Raw genomic sequence first — 24,250 nt, forward strand, 5'->3', positions numbered from 1 at the left:
GCCAAATTCATAGGGCTGAGGGAAAGAGTAATGGGGAATTATTGTTTATTACAGAGCTTCAGTTTTTGAAGATGAAAAGAGTTCTATGGATATAGATGGTGGCAATGATAGCAGCACAACACTGTAAAAGTATAATGCCACTCAGCTGTAAGCTTTAAAAGGTTTAAGGTGGTAAATTTCAGGTTATGTGTATTTTACCACAATTTTAAAACCTCTTAGAAGAAAACTTATAAGTAAATCTTTATTACCTTGGATTTGACAAAACATTCTTAGATATGACATCAAAAGCACAAGTAACAATAAAAATAAATAAACTGGACTTCATCAATATTAAAAAGTTTGTGTTTCAAAGCACACCAAAAATAAAATGGAAAGACCGACAGATTGGGAGAACTATTTGCAAATCATGTATCTCATAAGCAACTTGTATCCAGAATATATAAAGAACTCTTACAACTCAATAATAAAAAGACAAAAGCTCAATTAAAAATAGACAAAGGGTCTGAGTAAATTTTTCTCTTGGGAAGACATATTAATAGCTGATAAAATCATGAAAAGACCAAATATTATATAATTCCATTCATATGACATTGTCCAGAACAGAGAAATCTGAAGAGAAAGAAGTTGATTAGTGGTTTCCTAGGGTTGGTGGAGAGGAGGGCTGACAGGTAGTAGGTGAGAAAGCTGAAGAGTATGGGATTTATTTTTGAGAAATAAAAATGTCCTAAATTTCGTTGTGGTGATGGTTGCACACACTGTGAATAGACTAAAACTCACTAAATTGTATATTCTAACAGGTGAGTCACATGGTATGTGAACTATATCTCAATAAAACGCTTTTTAAAAGAATTGATTATCAGCAAACATTTTTCAAAATCAAGAAAGTGAAACATTTTCCCACACTGGCTTTTGGGAAAAAAATATCTTATTTATAGTATCTTTGTCAGATACAAGTGACACTATATTACTAATATTGTTACTTATAAATTATACTTTCATTCCCACCTGTCAAATAGAACTGATATTCAGTAGTTAGAAGCTTACATTCATTGAGGTGTTCACGTCCGTGGTAGCTTCATCATCTTTTGGGAACTGGTATATCTGGATGCCATTACTAATCAATTCACTCATTATCTTACACTTAAATTTCTGTAAATCATTTTTAGAAATTGTATCTGCTTTGGCAATCAGTGGTATAATGTTCACCTATTAAGAAAGAAGCAAACAAAATCTCACCATTGAGGATTTGTTATTAATTTGTTATATTTACAGTCAAAACCTCAATTTCTGACAATAAATTTTCATAACTAGATTATCACTGGCTATCATGACTTCCTCACAGAATTACTTTCCAAAATCATCAGTACTTTTGAAGATTAATCTTTAATCAGAATTCAGGTTTAGAAACCTCAATTTTCTTTCTCAAACTTTCTTACACATCTGGAGTTAGTAAAATGTAAGTAGCAAAATGAAGTATGATCAATTTGATTTCATTATCAATTTGATTTCTTATTAAACTGAGTATTAAAAAGTCAGAAGAGACCTTTCATCAAAATTATAGAACAGATCAACTTTGTCCTTCTACCTGTCATTCATTTGCATCATCTTCTCCATAAATCCACCTTAATCACTGTCCCATTTTCTTTTTTTTTTTTTTTTTTTTTTGCGGTACACGGGCCTCTCACTGTTGTGGCCTCTCCCGTCGCGGAGTACAGGCTCCGGACGCGCAGGCTCAGCGGCCATGGCTCACGGGCCCAGCCGCTCCGCGGCATGTGGGACCTTCCCGGACCGGGGCACGAACCCGTGCCCCCAGCATCGGCAGGCGGACTCTCAACCACTGCTCCACCAGGGAAGCCCTGTCCCATTTTCTAGGTAGAATCTTGTTCTACCTAGATGAACTTGCAGGTAGATCTGCTTGTGTTTTCCAAAGACCACCTAAAAATAGTAGACTTTTTTTTACTATACTTTAAAAGCTGAGCGTGTATATATGTGTGTATAGCACCGTGCTAACAAAAAAGTCCATTTGTAATTTGTAAAAAGAAATGATTTCACATTGCATATTTGAAGTTGAAATTTTATACATAAAATTTTCTTCCTAGCTCTACAATATGATCATTCCTTCTCAATGAATTTACATCTTAATAATTAAACTTTGTAGAAAATAACAATATAAAATTCCAAAATATGTTTTGTTACTGTTAAAATAAATCGTTACTGTTAAATCATAGCTACACAACGTTAAGTTCTGTGATCTAGTAGAAATGCATAAAAGTCAGTTTTAGGTCTATTGCTTTTGTTTTAGGCTCCTCAAAGTACATTTTTAAAAAATCCTTATGAAAATCTAGGGCTTCAATATTATAACGTAGATGTTCAAAATTTTGTCTAATTTTTTTTTTTTTTTTTGCGGTACGCGGGCCTCTCACTGTTGTGGCCTCTCCTGCTGCGGAGCACAGGCTCCGGACGCGCAGGCTCAGCGGCCATGGCTCACGGGCCCAGCCGCTCCGCGGCATGTGGGATCTTCCCGGACTGGGGCACGAACCCGTGTCCCCTGCATCGGCAGGCGGACTCTCAACCACTGCGCCACCAGGGAAGCCCCAAAATTTTGTCTAATTTAAAAATCTTGAATAATACCTTGCATAGTAAAAAGCAGACAACTGCTATGGTAGATTCAAGACTAACATAAATGTCTTGGGTTGTATTAGTGAGAAAGCTGGGAAAAGATATCCTCCAGTGATAGTAAATCATTACCACGTGAGAAATGAAAACGCTTCATGTCAATAATTCCTCCGGTGTTCATATTTAAGGAACAAAAGTCACTTATTGCAAGGAGAGCTAGAAACCTGTAAGAGAAGACAACAGACAGACACAAGCTTGCCCAACCCTTTATGCAATGATCTTTGCAAAAATTAGCAACTTCTTGTATCTGGAAATGGCTTGATGATTACAGCTGCCCATAAAATTAAAAATAAAACTGTGTGTCCTTGAGTATTGAATATAGTACTAATCGAGAAATTGAAACAGCTCTTAATTTTAACTAGAACTCTAACTTCTTTCAACTACTTGGTGACTTAGATTAAGTACAACGTTTCTTTCCAGTTTGAACAATACATAGCAAAGGTCAGGCCTTCTTTGATAAAGGGAACACAATTTTAGAACTCTTCCTCCCTTCAACTGAATAAAGTTGAAGACAGCATATTTTACCAGGGCTGAGTGCAGAAAAGAATCTCGTGACATAACAAGTTCTTTCATATGTACATTTGCTCTCTGTTGGAAAAAAAAATTATATATATTCTGAATTTTCTCTGACAGAACCAGTAGCCAGGATCATGAAATCTTCATGTGTCACACCATCAGTGGTACCGGGTAAACGTTAATGCCATTATTTTATAGTACTATAGAGTAAATTCTATTTCAAAACTACAGGTAAATGACCATGATCTGAATTATGATTTAATCACAAACCCCTAAATTAAAAAAAAATGTTTTTATGTTTTTAAAATTTTTATTTTAGATTGGAGCATAGTTGATTAACAATGTTGTGTTCATTTCTGGTGTACAGAAAAGTGATTCAGTTATACACATACATGTATCTATTCTTTTCCAAATTCTTTTCCCATTTAGGTAATTACAGAATATTGAGCAGAGTTCCCTGTGCTATACAGTGGGTCCTTGTTGGTTGTCTATTTTAAATATAGCAGTGTGTACATGTCAATCCCAGACTCCCAATCTATCCCACACCCCCATCCTTCCCCTCTGGCAACCATAAATTCTGTTCTCTAAGTCTGTTTGTTTCTATTTTGTAAGTTCATTTGTATCAATTTTTTTTAAGATTCTGCATAGAAGTGATATATGATATTTGCCTTTCTCTGTCTGACTTACTTCACTTAGCATGATAAATTTTAAATTTTATTAAATTTTTTAAAACCTGTGTCTCATTTTCCTAACTGATACACATTCTAATTAAATTTCTCTGGAAAGGAAGAAAGGTTGAAATGTATCAAATGCTATTATGGGCTGAATATGTCTCCCCCTTCTCCCTCACACATATCTTAAAGCCCTAAACCCCAGTATCTCACAAAGTATTTGGAGATAGAACCTTTAAAGAGGTGATTAAGTCAAAATAAGGCCATGAAGATAGGCCCTAATCCAATCCCACTGGTGTCCTCATATAAAGGGGAAACTTGGACACACAGAGACATCAGCTGTGTGTACAAAGGAAAGATCATGTGAGGACGCAGTGAGAAAGTGGCAATCTGCCACCTAAAAAGAGGTTTCAGAAAAAATGAAACTCGGCGACACCTTGGTCTTGAACTTATAGCCTCCAGAATTGTGAGAAAATTAATTTCTGTTGTTTAAACCACTAAGTCTGTGGTATTTTGCAATGGTATCCCTAGGAAACAAACATAAATGCTTTAAAGATTAACAAAAAAGGACTTCCCTCGTGGCGCAGTGGTTAAGAATCCGCCTGCCAATGCAGGGGACACGGGTTCGAGCTCTGGTCTGGGAAGATCCCATATGCTGTGGAGCAACTAAGCCCGCGTGCCACAACTACGGAGCCTGCGCTCTAGAGCCCATGAGACACAACTACTGAGCCTGCGTGCTGCAACTACTGAAGCCCGTGTGCCTAGAGCCTGTGCTCTGCAACAAGAGAAGCCACCACAACGAGGAGCCTGCGCACCACAATGAAGAAAGCCTGTGCACAGCAACGAAGACGCAACACAGCTAAAAATAAATAAATTAATTAATTATTTTTAAAAAAGATTAACAACAAAAAAAGATATATATATATACATATTACAAAATAACAAGTTCTCTGTGTGCAAATGCCTTCAAGATTTGTATTATTTCACAATAAGTATCAAATCTAGATAGGTTGATAGATTTACTGAACGCACCTTACTGTCAATGTTCTTCATGGTTAATAGATCAAGGGATTTCAGAGAATGTCCTGTAGGTGAAATGAAGTAAAGGCACACGTGGATACGGGAATCATGGTAGTCAACAAAGGAACGCTTAATTTTCAATTCTTCTTGAAGATAGGACTCAAACTGAGCATCTAGGTAGTCAACTATCGGCTGGTAGCTGAAAAAATGATTATTTAAACATTTAGCATAACAGATTAATACCATCTGATGTCTGCATTTTTTACCATTTAATATCTAGTTAATATGTGTACTCACTAGTTTTCCACAGTGATAAAATGTGCATAATATGTCCTTACAAAGCTAACAGCTACAAGCTGTTACAAAGCAACAAAAAGTCCTCTTGTTTATAGAAAAGGAAAAATCATCTATCAGTTCAATGAAGTTCAAATCAGAAAACAAATTTTTTATATGTATACATATGTATAAGTGCAAAGAACCAAGAATGCTCAAGACATACTGAAAAAAAAATGAAGGAGATATATTCTTCATATATCACGTCTTACTATGTATGAAGTAAAATAATTAATACAGGATGGTATCAGCACAAGGATAAAGAGACTAAAGCACAAGAGAATTTTTGGATGTGACAGGACTGTTCTATGTCACAACTAAGATGGTGGGTATAAACTCTATGCATTTTTTAAAACCTACAGAAATATACACCACAAAAATTGAGTCTTACTGTATGTAAATTTTAAGAGTGCCACCAGTATCATGACAGTGAATACGTCTCTCCTTTTGCCCCCCCTTTTTAACAGCTAATAATTGGATCCACCCACAAACAAAAGTACCTCTGTGGGAGATGGGACACAGCATCACATGCCAGGGAACCAGGAGGAATCTTGCCCAACTGTATGGCAATAGGGAGACAGATGTCCATACAGGCTGTGGAACCAGCAGGAGCCAGTGAACCTGCCACACCCTCTTGCATACAGTCGTGGAAAAATTGAAGTGTGCTAACTTGGACACATACCCACAGATGGGAGAGACCTGTAGAAGTTCAGCAATCCATATGGCAGATTCCAGCACTTCGTGGAGAATAAAAAAGAATTTGGATGCACTGGAGAGGGTAAGAGGAATTTCGCCAGTGTCAATGCTCCCCCAAAACAACACAGCACAGGGCTGAAATAGTCATCAGTAACCTCTCCCACAAGAGAATGGGAGGCTGTGAGTGACTGCCCAGCACCCAGTGCCTGGCTGTGCAGGACATTGTTGGAGAAAACCATTTCTCTCCAGCAGCACCTAGAATACTGAAGCCGGAACTCCATGACTAGGGACAAAAGGACACCAGGAAAGAGGTAGATAAGAATATCAAAGGGCATTAAAGGGACATGCTGACCAAGCTCAGGACTTCAGCAGGAAACTCAGCCATTAGCCTCTGGGAGAACCTCACTTGATGATCTCCCCCATGCATACTCCCAGTGCCCCGTGTAAACCCACACCTCCCCACACTCTGCAGCAGGCTGTGTGCACACTCCTGCATGTGATGGCAAGAGTGAGATCTGGTAAATGGAGTGTGCTCAGAAAAATCAGACCAGAACCTGTGAGCAAGAGAAACCACTTTCTGGAAATTTTGAGCTATAGCACCACTTTCTGAAAGGAAAAAAAGAAGTTCCTAGAAGCCAGCCAGGAGAGTTGTAAGAATCAGAGAAGGCATAAAGGCTTAAGAATTTTGCCACAAGAGGGAGCAAGAACTGTGGAGCTGGGCTGTCCATACAAGGTCAGAGAAAGCTCCCAGATATAACAGGATGAATAAACAGTACATCCACCTAAATGCAACTAGTAAAGGATTTGAGGAGCTGTCTGCTACTTCAAATGCAAAAGCAGCAATGCAAAACTCCAAGGAATGTGAAGAATCAAGAAAACATGTCACCCGCAAAAGATAATAATAATCCTCTAATAACTGAATCACAGGCACAGAATTTTGCAATCTATCTGAAAAAGATTTCAAAATAATTGTTTTAATGAAACTCAATGAGATACAAGAAAACACATAAAGAAAATTCAACAAAATCAGAAAAACAATGTATGAGCAAAATTAGAAACTTAAGAAAGGGATAGAAATCTTAAAAAAAAAAAATCCAAACAGAAATCTGGGACTGAAAAATTCAATGAATGAAATAGAAAATGCAATAGAGAGCATCTACAGCAGAAGAGACCAAATGGAAAATAGAATCAGTGTGCTAGAGAATAGGAACTTTGAAATAACTCAAGCAGAGGAAAATAAAGACGCAAAGAATGAAAATGAATGAAGAAAGCCTATATGATCTAAGGGACTTCAAAAATATATAAATATTAGAATAGTTGGAGTTCCATACTGAGAGGAAAGGAAGAAAAGGGCAGAAAGTTTATTTAAAGAAAGAATAGGGACATCCCTGGTGGCGCAGTGGTTAAGAACCTGCCTGCCAATGCAGGCGACACGGGTTTGAGCCTTGGTTCGGGAAGATCCCACATGCCACAGAGCAACTAAGTCCGTGTGCCACAACTACTGAGCCTGCACCCTAGAGCCTGTGAGCCACAACTACTGAGCCCGCGAGCCACAACTACTGAAGCCCACGCACCTAGAGCCCATGCTGCACTACAAGAGAAGCCACAACGATGAGAAGAAGCTCGAGAACTGCAATGAAGAGCAGCCCCCGCTCACCGCAACTAGAGAAAGCCCGCACACAGCAACGAAGACCCAAAGACAGCCATAAACAAACAAACAAAAAAAACAAACAAATAAATAAATAGAAAGAATAGCTGAGTGGTGACCTAAACGGGAAGGAAATCTAAAAAAGAGGGGATATATGTATACGTATGACTGATTCATTTTGCTCTACAGCAAGAAACTAACACAACATTATAAAGCAACTATACTCCAGGAAAAATTAACTTAAAAAAAAGAAAGAATAGCTGAGAACTTCACAAATTTTGGGAGACACTTAGCCATCTAAGTTTACAAACCTAATAGATCACCATATATCTCAATGCATAAAGACCTTCTCAAGACACCTTATAATGAGGCTATCAAAAATCAAAGACAGGGGCTTCCCTGGTGGCGCAGTAGTTGAGAGTCTGCCTGCCGATGCAGGGGACACGGGTTCGTGCCCCGGTCTGGGAAGATCCCACATGCCGCGGAGCGGCTGGGCTCGTGAGCCATGGCCGCTGAGCCTGCGCGTCCGGAGCCTGTGCTGAGCAACGGGAGAGGCCACAACAGTGAGAGTACCGCAAAAAAAAAAAAAAAAATCAAAGACAAATAGAGAATCCTAACAGCAGCAAGAGAAAAAAGAAGTGTAACCTATAAAGAAACCCCCATTAGGCTATCAACAGATTTCTCAGCAAAGACCTACAGGCCAGGAGAGAGAAAAATAGAAAAATAACAAAATATAAAAATTGCCAGCCAAGAATACTCTGTTTGGCAAAGTTATTCTTCAGAAATGAAGGAGAAATAAGACTTTCCCAAACAACAAAAAAGCTGAGAAAGTTCAGCAGTACTAGATCTGCCTTGCAAGAAAATCTTTAAGAAATTCTCCAGACAGAAGCAAAAAGACACTAATTAGAACATGAAGATGTACAAAAATATATAACACACTGGTAAAGGCAAATATACAGATTTAGAAAAATCTAATCTGTGATAAGATAGCATGTTAACAACTTAACTAGAGTATAATGGTTAAGGACAAAAGTATTAAAAATAACTATAGTACTGTAATTTGTTAAAGAATATACAATACAAAAAGGTAAATTTGTGACCTCAAAATATAAAATGGGGAGCAAAAGGGTGAATTTTCTTATGCGATCAAAGTAAACCACCTATCAGTTTTATCTGTAAGATGTTTTATGTAAGTTTCATGACAACCACAAAGCAAAAACCTAGAGTAGATTCACAAAAGATAAAGAAAGGGAAATCAGAACATACCAGCACAAAAAATCACCAATTTACAAAGACAGAAAGAAACAGAGGAAAAAACTAAATAATGGAACTATGAAACAACCAGAACACAATTAATAAGATGGCAGTAGTAAGTCCTTACATCTCAATAATTATTCTAAATATAAATGAGTTGAACTCAGTAATCAAAAGGCACAGTTGGCTAGATGGATTAAAAAAATAAAACCCGGGGCTTCCCTGGTGGTGCAGTGGTTGAGAGTCCTCCTGCTGATGCAGGGGACACGGGTTCGTGCCCCGGTCTGGGAAGATCCCACATGTCGTGGAGCGGCTGGGCCCATGATCCATGGCCGCTGAGCCTGCGCGACCGGAGCCTGTGCTCCGCAATGGAAGAGGCCACAACAGTGAGAGGCCTGCATACCGCAAAAAAAACAAACAAACAAAATAAATAAATAAATAAAACCCAACCATCTGCTGCTGACAAGAGACTCATTCAGCATTAAGGACACACATAGGCCCAAAGTAAAGAAATAGAAAAAGATATACCATGAAAGTGGAAATGAAAATAAAGCAGGGGTGGCTGTAAAAAAGATCCAACTGCATGCCATCTATTACAATAGAGCCATTTTATTATTTTTTAATTGAAATATAGTTGATTTACAATGTTGTGTTAACTTCTACTGTACAGCAAAGTGACTCAGTTATATATATGTATATGTATATATACATATATATATATATTCTAGAAGACTATTACTTTTTTTTTTTTTTTTTTTTTTTTTTTGGGGTACGCGGGCCTCTAGCTGTTGTGGCCTCTCCCGTTGCGGAGCACAGGCTCCGGTCGCGTAGGCTCAGCGGCCGTGGCTCACGGGCCCAGCTGCTCCGCGGCATGTGGGATCTTCCCGGACTGGGTCACGAGCCCGTGTCCCCTGCATCGGCAGGCAGACTCTCAACCACCGCGCCACCAGGGAAGCCCGTAGAAGACTCTTACTTTTTAATACATGGAGAAAGAAAGTAAGTTCCTTGAAATAAGAATAATTTTTAAATTAAAATAAAAAACCACTCACCTGCCTTCCTTGTTTATTTGATCACCATACCCCACTGTTTTCACAACAGTTAAGTTCAATTGAATATTGCTTTCCTGAAGTTCACATGTCTGAATTTTAAGTCCAACATTTGGGTAAAAATGTGAGGATTTTTTGTCTTTCAAATTAGCATTGAACAGTGTGTTGATCAATGTTGATTTTCCAATCCCAGTTTCCCCTGTATAAACATAGATACATCATAGGGGCATAAGATGTCTGAGAAGAAGTAACACCCTGACCCTCTAGGATGGTTTAAAGGGTCCCAAACACTTTAAAGACTGGAATATCCTTGAAAGTATACATGCTACTCTTGACTCCCTCCATCATTACATAATATAGAAAGATAATATACACAAAGCTATATCAGATTTTGAAAAGCACTGAAACACTTAAAGAAAAAAATGTCTAAGTAACATGACTAAAGATACAAACCAATACAAACATGAAGACATAGTCTTAAATTAACAGCACCAGTATTATGCTGCTTAAGATAAGTTGAAATGAGCATTTAGGAAAATTAGGAAATAATTCATGTGAGGGGTTTGGCACTTACCCACACAGAGAATATTAAAAAAGAACCCTTGTTGAACAGATTTGTTCACCAGTTGTTGAGGCAAACAATCAAAACCAAAATGACCAAGCGTAGTTAAGCAACGGATATTATCTTCTTTTTGCTTAGAGAAAAAAACAAATACAAATATATTAATTAGAATAGAAAATGTCATTTGAAAATATGACTATAATAATATGTCAAAGAAATAGAACTGATTATCATTTGATCATCATACCTCAGATAAGACGCAAATGAAGTAAATTTGTGAGAAGAGAAATCTTTATCCAGACACACAGATTTTTGTCATTGTTTTTATAAATAGTGACTCTATCTCTGATCACACTCAGACTATGTTTCTAAACTTAAAAATAGGAAATTACAGAAGTACCACAAGAAAGCCTAGTATGTTACTATACAATAATAAATTATTTTTATAGAAAAAAAGGAAACAACATTCTTTCACTCCGTTTCAGTGTGGTAATATATTCAGGAAACCCAGTATATGTTAATATATGTAAGGAAATCAAAGTTAATTTGAATTTTTTAAGAAGCAACTAAAAACTTTGACTTCAAATTTCTTATATGCCCTCTGAGAACTTGTGTTATATCAAATTGTTAAAGGAATCCATTGCTAATAATACCAACCTAGAAAACTAGAAATCCAACAATATTATACATAAATTTACCAACTGATTATTTTTTTAAAGGTGGAAAAATAATTCAAAGAATGCTTAACAATCTACACTAATCTCACCCCTAGAAATCTCTCCCAAACAACTAGAAAATTTCACAAATGCTTTATGCATAAAAGTGTTCACTGTAGCTATCTAACATCCAAATATATGACTCCCTGAAATAGAATATCCAAGTAAATGATAATATATTTTTTCACGCACACACTGGGGCATTCTTAAGTCATTTTAAAAGATATTTATGAAGAATGCTTTAATAAATTGAAAAATACATGAAAATATTAAGTTAAAAAAGTAAGGTGTGAAATTGTGTGTACACTCCTAGCTTTTGGTGATAGAGTAACTTATACCATTTTACCTTTCCTTACATCAACAATTAGAAACAACTGTTTGGGGAGTTCCCTGGTGGCCTAGTGGTTCGGATTCTGGGCTTTCATGGCCGTGGCCCGGGTTCAATCCCTGGTTGGGGAACTAAGATCCCTCAAGCCGCATGGTGTGGCCAAAAAAAAAAAAAGGACTGTTTGAAGGCACTGGGAGGGAAAAAGGAGGCAGAAACAAGAATAAATCACGCTGGAAATAAGGTTAGCATAAGAGGTGAAACTAGGTTTATCCATATATTCCCTTGAAGTGACTCCCCAGTAAATAAGAAACTTGGGAAGCAGAGCTCAAGCAGAATGACAATCTTGAGCTGGGAAGTCTAAGGTCAGAAGTTGGGCTGCCAAAATACTGGGATATTGAGAAAGAAATGCTGGAAGAGCAGGCCACAGAGTGGGGAGATCCAAATCTGCAAACTTTAGAACACTTGGCTGAGTCTAACTCTGCACATGCAGGCATGGCTACAAAGAGCTCAGTGGCAATGGAGAGAAGAGTTGGCATTCCAAAAGTGCTAAGCTGGTATTTCAGCAGTGGTCCTGGGAAGACCCGAGGAGACAGAGTTTGGAGTTTACATTTCTTCCAAGTTAGACAAGATTGGTCAACACTTTAGATAAACACTTCGGACTTTTTATTTAAATTTGTAAAAGGACTTGCTATAGGATTTAGGATTATGTTCTGAGTCAAAGGGTTACTCCCAAGTCAAAGGGTGTAACTAAGATAAACCCATCTTTACAAAGAGTATCATGGCTCAACAGTGTCCAAATGACTTGCCAGTGATCTAACTGCCCGCTAAAACAAAATTCAATACTCTTTAGAGAAATGTAATGATAGAATTCAGACTTTCTACAATACCATCCACAATGCTCAATGCATAATCAAAATTGCTAGATTTGAAGAAGCAGAAAAAAATCTGTCTCATAGCCAAGGAAAAACACAATCAATAGAAATACCCACACAATGAGGATATTGGAATTGGCAGACAAATACTATAACTATTATGAACATGTATAAGAATCTACAGAAAAAATGGGTTTAATGGATGAAGTGATAGGTAATTTTAGATACATGAAAGATGATGATATAGGAGTCAAAGCATACCACCAAAAAAAGTCATCAAATCACAAAGGAAGACAGCAAGATAACAAGAACAAAGCAATTACAAAACAATCAGAAATAATTAACAAAATGGCAGTATAAGTCCTTACCTATTGATAATTGTTTTAAAGGTAAGTGAATTAATTCTCCAATAAAAGGTCATAGAAGATTGAATGGATTTTAAAAAATCAAATGATATGCTGCCTACATGAGAATAACTTTAAGAACACAACAGACTGAGAGTAAAGGGATGGAGAAAGATATTTCAAGCAAATGGTTACCAAAATAAAGCAAAGGCAGCTATACCTATTTCAGACAAGATAGACTAAGTTATAATTATAAAGAGGACAACCTATCAAGAAGATGTATTTATTATAAATATGCACTCAGTACCTAAATATGTAAAGCAAATACGAGCAGAACTAAAAGGAGAAAGAAATAGCAATGCAATAGTAGCTGGGGACTTGAATACCCCACTCTCAACAATGGATACATCATCCAGATGGAGAACCAATAAGGAAACAGCAGACTTGAACAATGCAATAGACTGAATGGACCTACTAGGCATATACAGAAAGTTCCATCTAACAGCTGCCTACTACACATTTTTCTCAGGTGCACACAAAATATTTTCTAAGGTAGATCATATATTAAGCCACAAGACAAGTCTTGATTAATTCAAAATGATAGAAATAATATCAAGTATCATAATGATATGCAAGACATTTACACTGAAAACTACAAAAGAATGATAAGAGCGATTAAGATTGAACTAAATAAATGGAAATATATATCATGTTTACACATTGAAAAAACCATTAATATTAAGATGTTCTTTCACCCCATATATATTCAAATGCAATTTTAAAAGCACAGGAGAATCTGTTTAAATGGCACCTACTGGCCAAATGTTGCATATTTGAGCATCAAAATTAACTATGAGATTGCTGTTCTTCATATTACAATTTCATGTTCCTTTCTACATGCCTACCCCTTCCTGAATCACCCTGCTATGGGACTTTTAATTGAGTTCAGTAGTAAGAGTAAAATAGGTTTACTATATCATGTTTTTAGCATAACTATTTTGAATAGTGTGGTCAAAAATATGAAATTATTTTTAAAAAAATTTTAACAAAGAAAACATAGAGTTGGTAGTCCTAAATAAGAATATGCTTCACAGATTTTTTTAAAAACACTCTTTGCATAGAAATTAAATTATGCTATTTCTTTTTCCATAAGCATTATAATATTATAGACACAATGATATAAGGAAACATTTGTATTAATAGTTTCACTGTGATTAGTATTAGAATTCATTTAATCCTCTTATGTTAAAATAAGGGATTAAGATCCAAACAGTTTACATGATTTACCCAAAGACAGAGTTCAATACACTTTGAGCTCTTTGAGATAGAATTTTATTCATTTTATATCATTAACTCCCAGCTCACAGTAGGCTTTCAATAGCTTTTGGTTGAATTAGTGCATGCTAAATGAAGAGTGAATGGTAGGGATAGGAGCCTACCCGGGTCCTATCTGGTCTCAACCAAGAATCCAGGAATCAACCAAGAATTAATTAGTAAAAATTCCATGGGGATTTTATATTTAAAGAGAGTGTATTTAGCAATACTAAACTGAAAATACAATCAAATAAGAAATAATAAAAATTTTCAATTTGTAACTACTTGTGCTCTTAGAAGACAGCGTTTATATATGGTGGTAGATTTTGACTTCTCTACTCAAAAGAGAACATTCTGACCCATATAATCTGAAGATTATATGTAACAATAAAAGATTTGGACACTCTACTGTCCTCTCTGTCCTAGACTCCCTTGTGGCAGGCTTCTCTCATTTTATAAACTGTAGCTTAGGGAGGTACCAGATCAAAGTGCTTTGTGTGTCCATAGAACAAAATATAGCCCATTTTCTTATCAGGAACAGACCAGAAACCTTGGCCTCATGAACACTGAGTTTTCACCCACAGAGCAAATATCGATAGAACAAGCAGGGGTTTCCATAGAATCATCACTATTACTTAACAAATGTCTTCTGACGGGCCAAAAGTTCTTTCTTATAATATTTACTTTTATAAAATTCCAAAATAATCTATGTAGAGAACTTAAATATTTCAGATTCTACTAATTTGGAATTTGTGATCTTTCAAGTCTCGTTCTTGAATTCAACTTTGCATCATCCACAAACAAAGCACAAATAAAGCAAATTAAGAATAAACAAGATAGAGATATAAAAATATATGAACCTACTATTAAAAGGATTATTTCACATGCATTCACATGAAACTGAAATGCAAATCATTATTTTAATCCCTCATGATATCAAGGACACACAGACTACATCTAGCAAATGGGATACTGTACATAAAGTTATAGTCTGTAAATTTATAAAAGGACTCTACAAGCTCTGACAAGCCCTGATGTTTACCCTGTATTCACTGAACTTTTTTTCCCAGTAGTATGGGGAAAGGTAGCTGAATAAGAAAAGTCACTAGTCGTTGTGAGACTTTGGGACAGTCACTGGTGCCTGTTTTCTCTTCTGTAAAATGAGAACATTTGATCAGGAGAGCTTAAAATTCTTTCACACTCTGATGTTCTATAAGTCAAAGAGTCTTATTTATGAAGAGCCTACAATTTCAATAGAATAAAAGCCATGAAGAAAAAGTTAAAATATCTATTAATATCATACTAAGTACCAAAATTATAGAAAAGTCAAAAAATAATATAGGAATTTGGAAGAAGGATAGATGACTGTGGCATAGAGTAGTTAAAAATAATTTTAGAAGATGGCAGATTGGCTCTTGAAGACAGGATAAGATTTGTATGAAGGAGGGAGGTATTATGAACAAGAGGCAAAAAAAGGACCCCAACAATAGAGAGTTTTAAATATGAGGTTAAGGAATATGGATTTTATCTAAATGGTAATGGGCAGTGGCTAGAGCCAGAGAGCCAGAGAATAGTAGAAGGAAGAAGCATTTCAAAAAGATGAATAAGGCACTAGCATGACAGTGGCCTGGAGAGGAAACTAGAGCCAGAAGATGAGTTGTGAAGCCCCTTTCCTTATAAAAATGAGTGTTCTGTTGGTGGGAATGTAAACTGATACAGCCACTATGGAGAACAGTATGGAGGTTCCTTAAAAAAACTAAAAATAGAATGACATATGACCCAGCAATCCCACTACTGGGCATATACCCAGAGAAAACCATAATTCAAAAAGACACATGCATAATTCAAAAAGACACATGCCTATCGACAGATGAATGGATAAAGAAGATGTGGTACATATATACAATGGAATATTACTCAGCCATAAAAAGGAATGAAATTGGGTCATTTGTAGAGACGTGGTTGGATCTAGAGACTGTCATACAGAGTGAAGTAAGTCAGAAAGAGAAAAACAAATATCGTATATTAACGCATATATGTGGAACCTAGAAAAATGGTACAGATGAACTGGTTTGCAGGGCAGAAATTGAGACACAGATATAGAGAATAAACGTATGGATACTAAGGGGGGAAAGTGGTGGGGTGGGGGTGGGGGTGTGATGAACTGGGAGATTGGGATTGACATGTATACACTAAGATGTATAAAATAGACAACTAATAAGAACCTGCTGTATAAAAAATTAATAAAATAAAAATTAAAAAAAAAACGAAAAATAGAACTACCATATGACCCAGCAATCCCACTACTGGGCATATACCCTGAGAAAACCATAATTCAAAAAGAGTCATGTACCGCAATGTTCATTGCAGCTCTATTTACAATAGCCAGGACATGGAAGCAACCTAAGTGTCCATCAACAGATGAATGGATAAAGAAGATGTGACACATATATACAATGGAATATTACTCAGCCATAAAAAGAAATGAAATTGAGTTATTGGCAGTGAGGAGGATGGACCTAGAGTATGTCATACAGAGTGAAGTAAGTCAGAAAGAGAAAAATAAATACCGTATGCTAATACCTATATATGGAATCTAAAAAAAAAAAAGGTCCTGATGAACCTAGGGACAGGACAGGAATAAAGACGCAGACGTAGAGAATGGACTTGAGGACACGGGGAGGGGGAAGGGTCAACTGGAATGAAGTGAGAGAGTGGCATGGACATATATACACTACCAAATGTAAAATAGATAGCTAGTGGGAAAGCAGCTGCACAGCACAGGGAGATCAGCTTGGTGCTTTGTGACCACCGAGAGGGGTGGGATAGGGAGGGTGAGAGGGAGGTGCAAGCAGGAGGGGATATGGGGATATATGTATGTGTATAACTGATTCACTTTATTATACAGCAGAAACTAACACAACATTGTAAAGCAATTATACTCCAATAAAGATGTAAAAAAAAAAAAAAGAACAGAGCTATTAAAAAGAATTAGGTTGATCAGTATGGGCTGATACGAAAAGTTGTTCAAAGATTAGATTAGTTATTCCCTGTAAAGAGCTAGGTTGAGAGGCCTGTTATCTCTTTCTTATTGTTTGAAATTTTCTTTTAATAATGTTATTTTTAATTTCTAAAAGGAGAATAAATTAAGTTGCCAGTTGTAAAGGTTCAAAAAAAGTTTGGAAGACTACTTGCTAAATGGTTTGTAGCAAGCATTTATATATCAGATTAAAGTTCGACTAATTGGCCTTTGGGATCCACCTATTCTAAAATTTTATGATTTTAATGTCATGTAAACAGAGGAGCATTCACCGTGATTTAATGCATCAGAGGGCCCAAAGGTAATATGGGATGGGCATAAGTCAGTGGTTTAGTCACTGAGATAGGACTCTGACAGTAGTTTTGTCACCAGCAAAGCCCACTGGGCTCCCTGGGAAAAATATGATGGAATCTAGGTGATCGGATAAGGTCTAACCTCTTCTTTTGTGCTTAGTCTAATCTCACTTGCCTTAAGGGGGCCACGCGCAGAGCCCCTACACCTAACGTGTGGGATTAGAGTTCCCAGCTCAGAACCACTGCACTCAGGACTTCCCTGGTGGCACAGTGGTTAAGAATCCACTTGCCAATTCAGGGGACATGGGTTCAAGCTCTGGTCTGGGAAGATCCCACATGCCACGGAGCAACTAAGGCCATGTGCCATAACTACTGAGCCTGCGCTCTAGAGCCCACAAGCCACAACTACCGGGCCGACGTGCCAAGAGTAGCCCCCGCTCACTGCAACTTAGAGAAAGCCTGTGCGCAGCAATCAAGACCCAACGCAGCCAAAAATAAATAAATTAACAACAACAAAAAGAACCGCTGCACTCGACACCCCAACTTGGCGCTCCATATGGAGAAGCGCTGTGCATGACACCTCGATTCAAGATGATGACGGTGAACCGTGTGCAGAGATGCTGCTGCACCCGGCACTGCGGTCGCCCTCCAAGAACGCCGCCCCACTCCGCTGACAAAAACCCTATAAAGCAAGCCCGTAAACAGCTTGTTCAGGAGAGCGAGGACTCTAGAGCGAGAGCTCACACCTCTCCATTCTTTGATCAAAGAATAAACCTTTCCTTTGCTTCTGAACCAAACTGGCTCTCATTCTATTGGCTCCAATAACACCAGGCAGGAGGACTCTTGTTGGACCCTGACTCAAAAGGGTCGGTAACAATAAGATAAGTTGTAAACTTTTCTTTCGCGCTAAGTCTAGTTTCACTTGCCTACAGGGGGCCGTGTGCAGAGGCCTGCACCTAACACCTCGGATTAAAGTTCCCAGCACAGAGCCGATGGGCCCAACACCCCAACTTGGCATACCGTGTGGAGAAGCCCTGCGAGCAACACTTCAACTCAAGATAGAGGTGGGGTGCCGTGAGCACCCACAAGAACTCTGCCCCTCCCTCCGCAGACTGGAACCCTACGAAGCAGCCTGCCCACAGCCTGTCCGCAGAGTGTGTACTTTAGAGCTTGAGCTCACACCTCTCCATTCTTTAATCAAAGACTAAACTTTCCTTTGCTTCTGAGCCGCACTCAGTCTCACTCCACTGGCACGAGTGACCCCAGGCAGGAGGACCCTTGTGGGGACCCGACTTGGAAGGGTCAGTAATAGTTTCAGAAAAGCAACGAAGATGAAAGTTGGATCAAATGTGATTTTTAAAGTGTGGCTGATAGAAAAATAAAGGTGGAATAAACCATTCACTTCAGAAAAGTAACTGAGAAAGAGAAGAGAAAAAATATGATCGTTTGATGGTTCAAACGAAGATACAGAAAACCATGCATGATTGGAGGAAAACACCGAAAAGAGAGCCATTAGTTATTAAGTCATAAACAAACACTACTTAACATAGCTCAATATTCATGTATCTGTTCATGTATCTATTTTGGTCAAAAATAGTTCTAAAACTCAGTTTTCACCCATTCAGATATGCTACTCTCTCTTTTAGGGTAAAATTTTATGTGAATTACTATGTTTTCCGTAGTACAGAGACGCGTCTTAAAATGGAACTTGGTTCAATCTCCCACTCAGTAAAGTAATAAAAAAGCAGCCACCCAGCCACTTCCTAAAATAACTTCATTTAAAAGTTTTTTATTATCAGTATCTAAAGGTCCACAAACATATACATCAAAGTAGCATTATTCTCCTCACCTACTGGGAGGTTCTGGAATTTTCATTTGTTATTCTTTGGTGTTAAATAGGAATAGTCTTTTGTACTACTAAAAATGTCTGCAGATGCAAGAAACATGCATCAGTTATTTAAACGATCATTGATATTTAACTCCAATCAGTATAAAAGTTAATTCATGTCCAAACATAACAAACATAAGCCTTTACCATCTAGGTCTATATCAGTTTACTGAGTCAATATTTTGAAGCTACACAATTTTGTTAAGGACAAAAAGGAGAATTCTCTTTGAAAGATATACTCAACTATATCTTCATCATCGGGTATTTGTGTGGACATACGCATTGGTTTTTCTGCCATGTCAGACTGAAGGAGCTGAAAATAAAGAAACAAAAACCTTTAAAAGATTACTTTAAAAGGCTACTTTCCTACAATATAATTTAGATCAATAAGGGAGCCTAGTATAGACATTATCCCTGGTTTTGGCTTTCAGTCCACACTGTTAACCTGTTTTCAATTGTGGCTGCTTTGCTAGACAGGCTTCTATATAATAAATAATACTCAACTTATAATGTACAGTAATACATTTAATCATAAACATATGAAAAGCATCTAAATAAAGGTAAACTCCCTTTTGAAATCAAAAGGACAAAGAGTATTGTTCTTCTTTAAAGAACTCTCTGGGCTTGAGAAACGGAAAAAGGGAATTTTGCTTTTCTTTTTCACTTTTTCTTTAGTGAAGTATACTTGATTTACAATAGTATATTAGTTTTAGGTGTACAACTAATAGTATATTGCTTTCAGTGATTCAATATTTTTATAAATTATACTCCATTTAAAGTTATTACAAAATAATGTCTATATTTCCCTGTGCTGTACAATATATCTCTGCTGCTTATTTATTTTATAGGTAGTTGTTTGTGGCTCTTAATCCTGTACTCCTATATCACCCCCCTTCCTTCTTAAAAAGTGCTAAAAGAACCAGGAAGACACTTATAATTACTTAACTTTCCAGAGTAGCTTATCAGGGGAGGCTGAGGTGTTAGAGTGTACTTATTGAAGGAGAATTGCGAAAGCAGAGCTTCTAAAACTCTAAACGACTCCCTTAGATGAGGAACTAAATTAATGATAGTTGTCATTTATGAAGCATTGTGCTGAGTGCTGATGTGCTCTATCTCCTTTAGTTCTCATAATAGATATGAAATACATATATTTTCATTGCCATACGCTAAAAGAGAAAATTCAGAATCAAAAAAATTAAGTAACTTACTTGCTCGAGATTTCAGCTATGCGGCAGACACAGGTCTGAACTGACTCCAACACTGGTGTTCTTTCTACTGTCCCCAGTTCTGGACCAAATATTCACTGTGTTTGCAACAGTTTGGAACAAGGGAGGAGAGGTACAAGAGAGCAAGCTGTGCTGATTTCTAAGCAACACTGCCTGAGAAGGACATGCTATCCTACTTTTGAGTATAACACAAAGATACTGAGACTATGAGGCATGTTTTAAAGGGAAATCTTATATATAAGCATAGCAAAGAGAAAAGCAAACAGAATTAAAGAATGGCTCTGTACCATGGTCTTTTCACTTGATATATCCTGAGGATTATTCCACTTTAGTATATAGATTTACCTCATTTTTTCCCTAATGGTAAATAGTGTTTTCTACTACAGGTAGTGTTTTGTTCTATGGTATGGTTTACTCTAGTCTAGTATATATGAAGGTTCTATATTATTTAGTAGAACAATAATGGTGGGTATCGCAGTGATTTCCGAGCTTTAATTGCAATCCAACAGTGAACACTGAAACCACTGAAAAAGGGTTATTTCTTAACTTCTTATACTTATCCTACCTCAGAATTTGAAGTAAATTACTATAAATTTAAGAGTCTTGTGTTTCAGTTATACAGATGAAAAAATTCTAGAGATCTAATGTACAGCATGGTGTCTATAATTAACAATACTGTATTTTATACTTGAAATTTGCTAAGAGTAGATCTTAAGCATTCTCCTCCCCCCAACACACACACACACACACACACATGCACACGCACACACACGCACACAGTGGTAACTATGTGAGGTGATGGATATGTTAGCTTGATTGTGGTAATCATTTCACAATGTATATGTATGTCAAAACATCACATTATGCACCTTAAATATATACAACTTCTATTTGTCAATTATATCTCAGTAACTTGAAAAAAAGAGGAATTTTTTAAAAGTAAGAGTATCTCTGTGTAACTGCTGACTTTTTGGCAAGTCTGCAGAAGACGGTTTGAAAACTAAAGATTCAAGTTATTTTTTAAAACCTAATTAATGGTGCCTTAAACAAATAGGGGTTTACTTCTTTCACATAAATCTAGAGTAGAAGTTTACAAAGTATGGTCCCTGGGCCCCTGGGGATCCCTGACTCTCTTTCAGGGGGCCCGTATGGTCAACTTTTTTTTCTAATAATACTAAGGTAATTTGCTTTTTCCACTCTGTTGACATTTGCACTGATGGGTCAAAAGCAATGGTGGCTAAAACTGCTGCTACTTTAATCAAGGTAGTGAGTACCATAAAGCATTTATGCCGTATACAAGTGCGAAAACAAGTTATGTGATTGTGAGAAATAGTAACTCCTTATTTTATGGAACACCAATTTCAACTGCAAAAACAACTGACAAATACTAGTTTTTTAGACTTGGTTATTTCTAAGACAGTTTCTTGAAAATGAATGAAGTGTGCTTTATAGAATGAAGGAAAATAACTGAAAATATATGTTGTAAATGATAAAATTTGAACTTTAAAGTTTTTGGAGAACTTGTATCCACTATCTTGACAACTTCCTAATACTTACAAACTTTCCCAAAAAGATTAGTGATGATATTAACAAACACAAATTTTTATATTGCATAATGAAATATATCAGCATTAAATAAACTAGGGTTTTCCAACCTCAGCACTATTGACATTTGGAGCTATATAATCCTTTGTTATGCATTGTTAAAATGTTTAGCAGTATCTCTGGCTTCTACCCAGTAGATGTCAGTAGCAACCCCAGCGTGTGACAACCATTGTCACATATTGCCAAATATTTCTAGACATTGCCAAATATTTCCTAGAGGGTAAAATCATACCCATTTAGGACCCACTGAGTTAGGTAACTCAGTAAACAGATATTTTCCAAATGGCCAGTGTGTGACATTACAAAGTCATACATGAGTTCAAGATCCATTTGTAGAGTGAGACAGACTAACAGATTGTGGTGTAAAAACCAAAAGTATATGAATATGGTTTCAGATTCTACATTGCAACTAATCTCATCAAGTTTTGGTGGGGTATCAAAGAAGAATATTCACAATTACAAGAGAAGACTTATTAAAGGATTCTTTTTTCCAACTATGTATCTATATGAAGCCAGATTTTCTTCAGAAACATCAACCAAAACAACATATTTCAAAAGATTAAATGTAGAAACAGATATAAGGATCCAACTGTCTTTTTTCTCTTTTTATGGTATTAAAAAATACATAACATAAAACTTACCATTTGAAGTTCAGTGGCGTTCAGTATATTCACTTTGTTGTGCAGCCATCATCTCCAGAAGTCTTTTCATCTTCTCAAATTGACATTTTGTACTCATTAAACAGTAACTAGACATCTCCATTCCACCTTCAGCCCCTGGCAACAATTGTAATGTCTGTCAATGTCCAAATTTAACTACTCTAGGTACCTCATATAAGTGGAATCATACAGTATTTGACCTTTGTTTTTTAACTTTTTATTTTATATTGGAGTATAGCTGGTTAACAATGTTGTAATAGTTTCAGGTGCACAGCAAAGGGACTCAACCATACATATGCATGTATCCATTCTCCCCCCAACCCCCCTCCCATCCAGGCTGCCACATAACATTGAGCAGTGTTCCCTGTGCTGTACAGTAGGTCCTCGTTAGTTATCCATCTTAAATATAGCAGTGTGTACATGTTGATCCCAAACTCCCTGACTATCCCTTCCCCCTATCCTTACCCCCTGGTAACCATAAGTTCGTTCTCTAAGTCTGTGAGTCTGTTTCTGTTTTGTAAATATGTTCATTTGTGTCATTTCTTTTTAGATTCCACATATAAGGGATATCATACGATATTTCTCTTTCTCTGACTGATTTACTTCACTCAGTATGACAATCTCTAGGTCCATCCATGTTGCTGTAAATGGCATTATTTCATTCTTTTTAATGGCTGAGTAGCATTTGACCTTTTGTGACTGAATTATTACACTTCGCATAATGTCTTCAACATTCATTCATGTAGCATGTTTCAGAATTTCCTTCCTTTTCAAGGCTGAACGATACTCTATAGTATGTATACACATATCATATTTTGCTTATTCATTCATCAGTCAACAAACACTGGGTTTCTTCCACTTTTTGGCTATTGTGAATAATGCTGTAACACACATGGGGATGCAAATATCTCTTTGAGATCCTGTTTTCAAGTCTTTTGGTGTTACCTACCCAGAAATGGAATTGCTGGATCATATTGTAATTCTATGTTTAATCTTTTGAAAAATTGCCAAACTCTTTTCCACAGCAGCTGTACCATTTTACATTCCCACCAGTAACGCACAAGAGTTCCAATTACTCCACATCATTGCCAACACTTGTACTTAACTGTTTTTTCGTAGTAGCCATCCTAGTGGGTGTGACTTGGTATCTCATTGTGGTTTTGACTTGTATTTCCCTAATGATAAGTGATGCTGAACATCTTTTCATGTGCTTTTTGGTCATTTGCATGCCTTGTTTGAAGAATTGCCTATTCAAGTCCTTTGCTCATTTTAAAATCTGGTTACCTGTTTATTTGTTGTTGACTTAGAGTAGTTTTTTATACATTCTGGATATTAATCCCTTATCAGATATATGATTTGCAAATATTTTCTCCCATTTTGTGGATTGTCTTTTCAGTCTATTACTATTGTTCTTTGATGTACAAAAGTGTTAAATATTGAAGTCCAATTTATCCATTTTTTTCTTTTGTTGCCTGTGCTTTTGAGGTCATATACAAGAAATAATTGCCAAGAACAACATCATGAAGCTTCTTTCCTATGTTTT

The 24,250-nt window shown here is 36.7% G+C and overlaps 1 protein-coding gene across 2 annotated transcripts in view; it reads right to left on the bottom strand.

Annotated features, from left to right (window-relative positions):
* SEPTIN14 (septin 14) overlaps window positions 1-22,858 on the bottom strand; it is a 39,178-nt gene extending 16,320 nt beyond the window's left edge. Inside the window, exons 1-6 of one of the 2 annotated variants that reach the window (XM_032605370.1) lie at window positions 22,690-22,858; window positions 19,462-19,530; window positions 10,435-10,555; window positions 9,864-10,059; window positions 4,896-5,082; window positions 1,045-1,206 (exon numbers count right to left, since the gene is read on the bottom strand). In XM_032605370.1, coding sequence (XP_032461261.1) covers window positions 1,045-1,206; window positions 4,896-5,082; window positions 9,864-10,059; window positions 10,435-10,555; window positions 19,462-19,530; window positions 22,690-22,692 — 738 coding nt within the window. In that variant the 5' untranslated portion in view covers window positions 22,693-22,858. Of the gene's footprint in view, window positions 1-1,044; window positions 1,207-4,895; window positions 5,083-9,863; window positions 10,060-10,434; window positions 10,556-19,461; window positions 19,531-20,425; window positions 20,556-22,689 lie in introns of those variants that run through there. The other variant, XM_032605371.1, reaches the window with a different exon arrangement.
* Between the last annotated feature and the right edge of the window lie 1,392 nt (window positions 22,859-24,250).

This window comes from Phocoena sinus, chromosome 15 (genome assembly GCF_008692025.1).
Source record: "Phocoena sinus isolate mPhoSin1 chromosome 15, mPhoSin1.pri, whole genome shotgun sequence".
NCBI classification, from domain to species: domain Eukaryota; kingdom Metazoa; phylum Chordata; class Mammalia; order Artiodactyla; family Phocoenidae; genus Phocoena; species Phocoena sinus.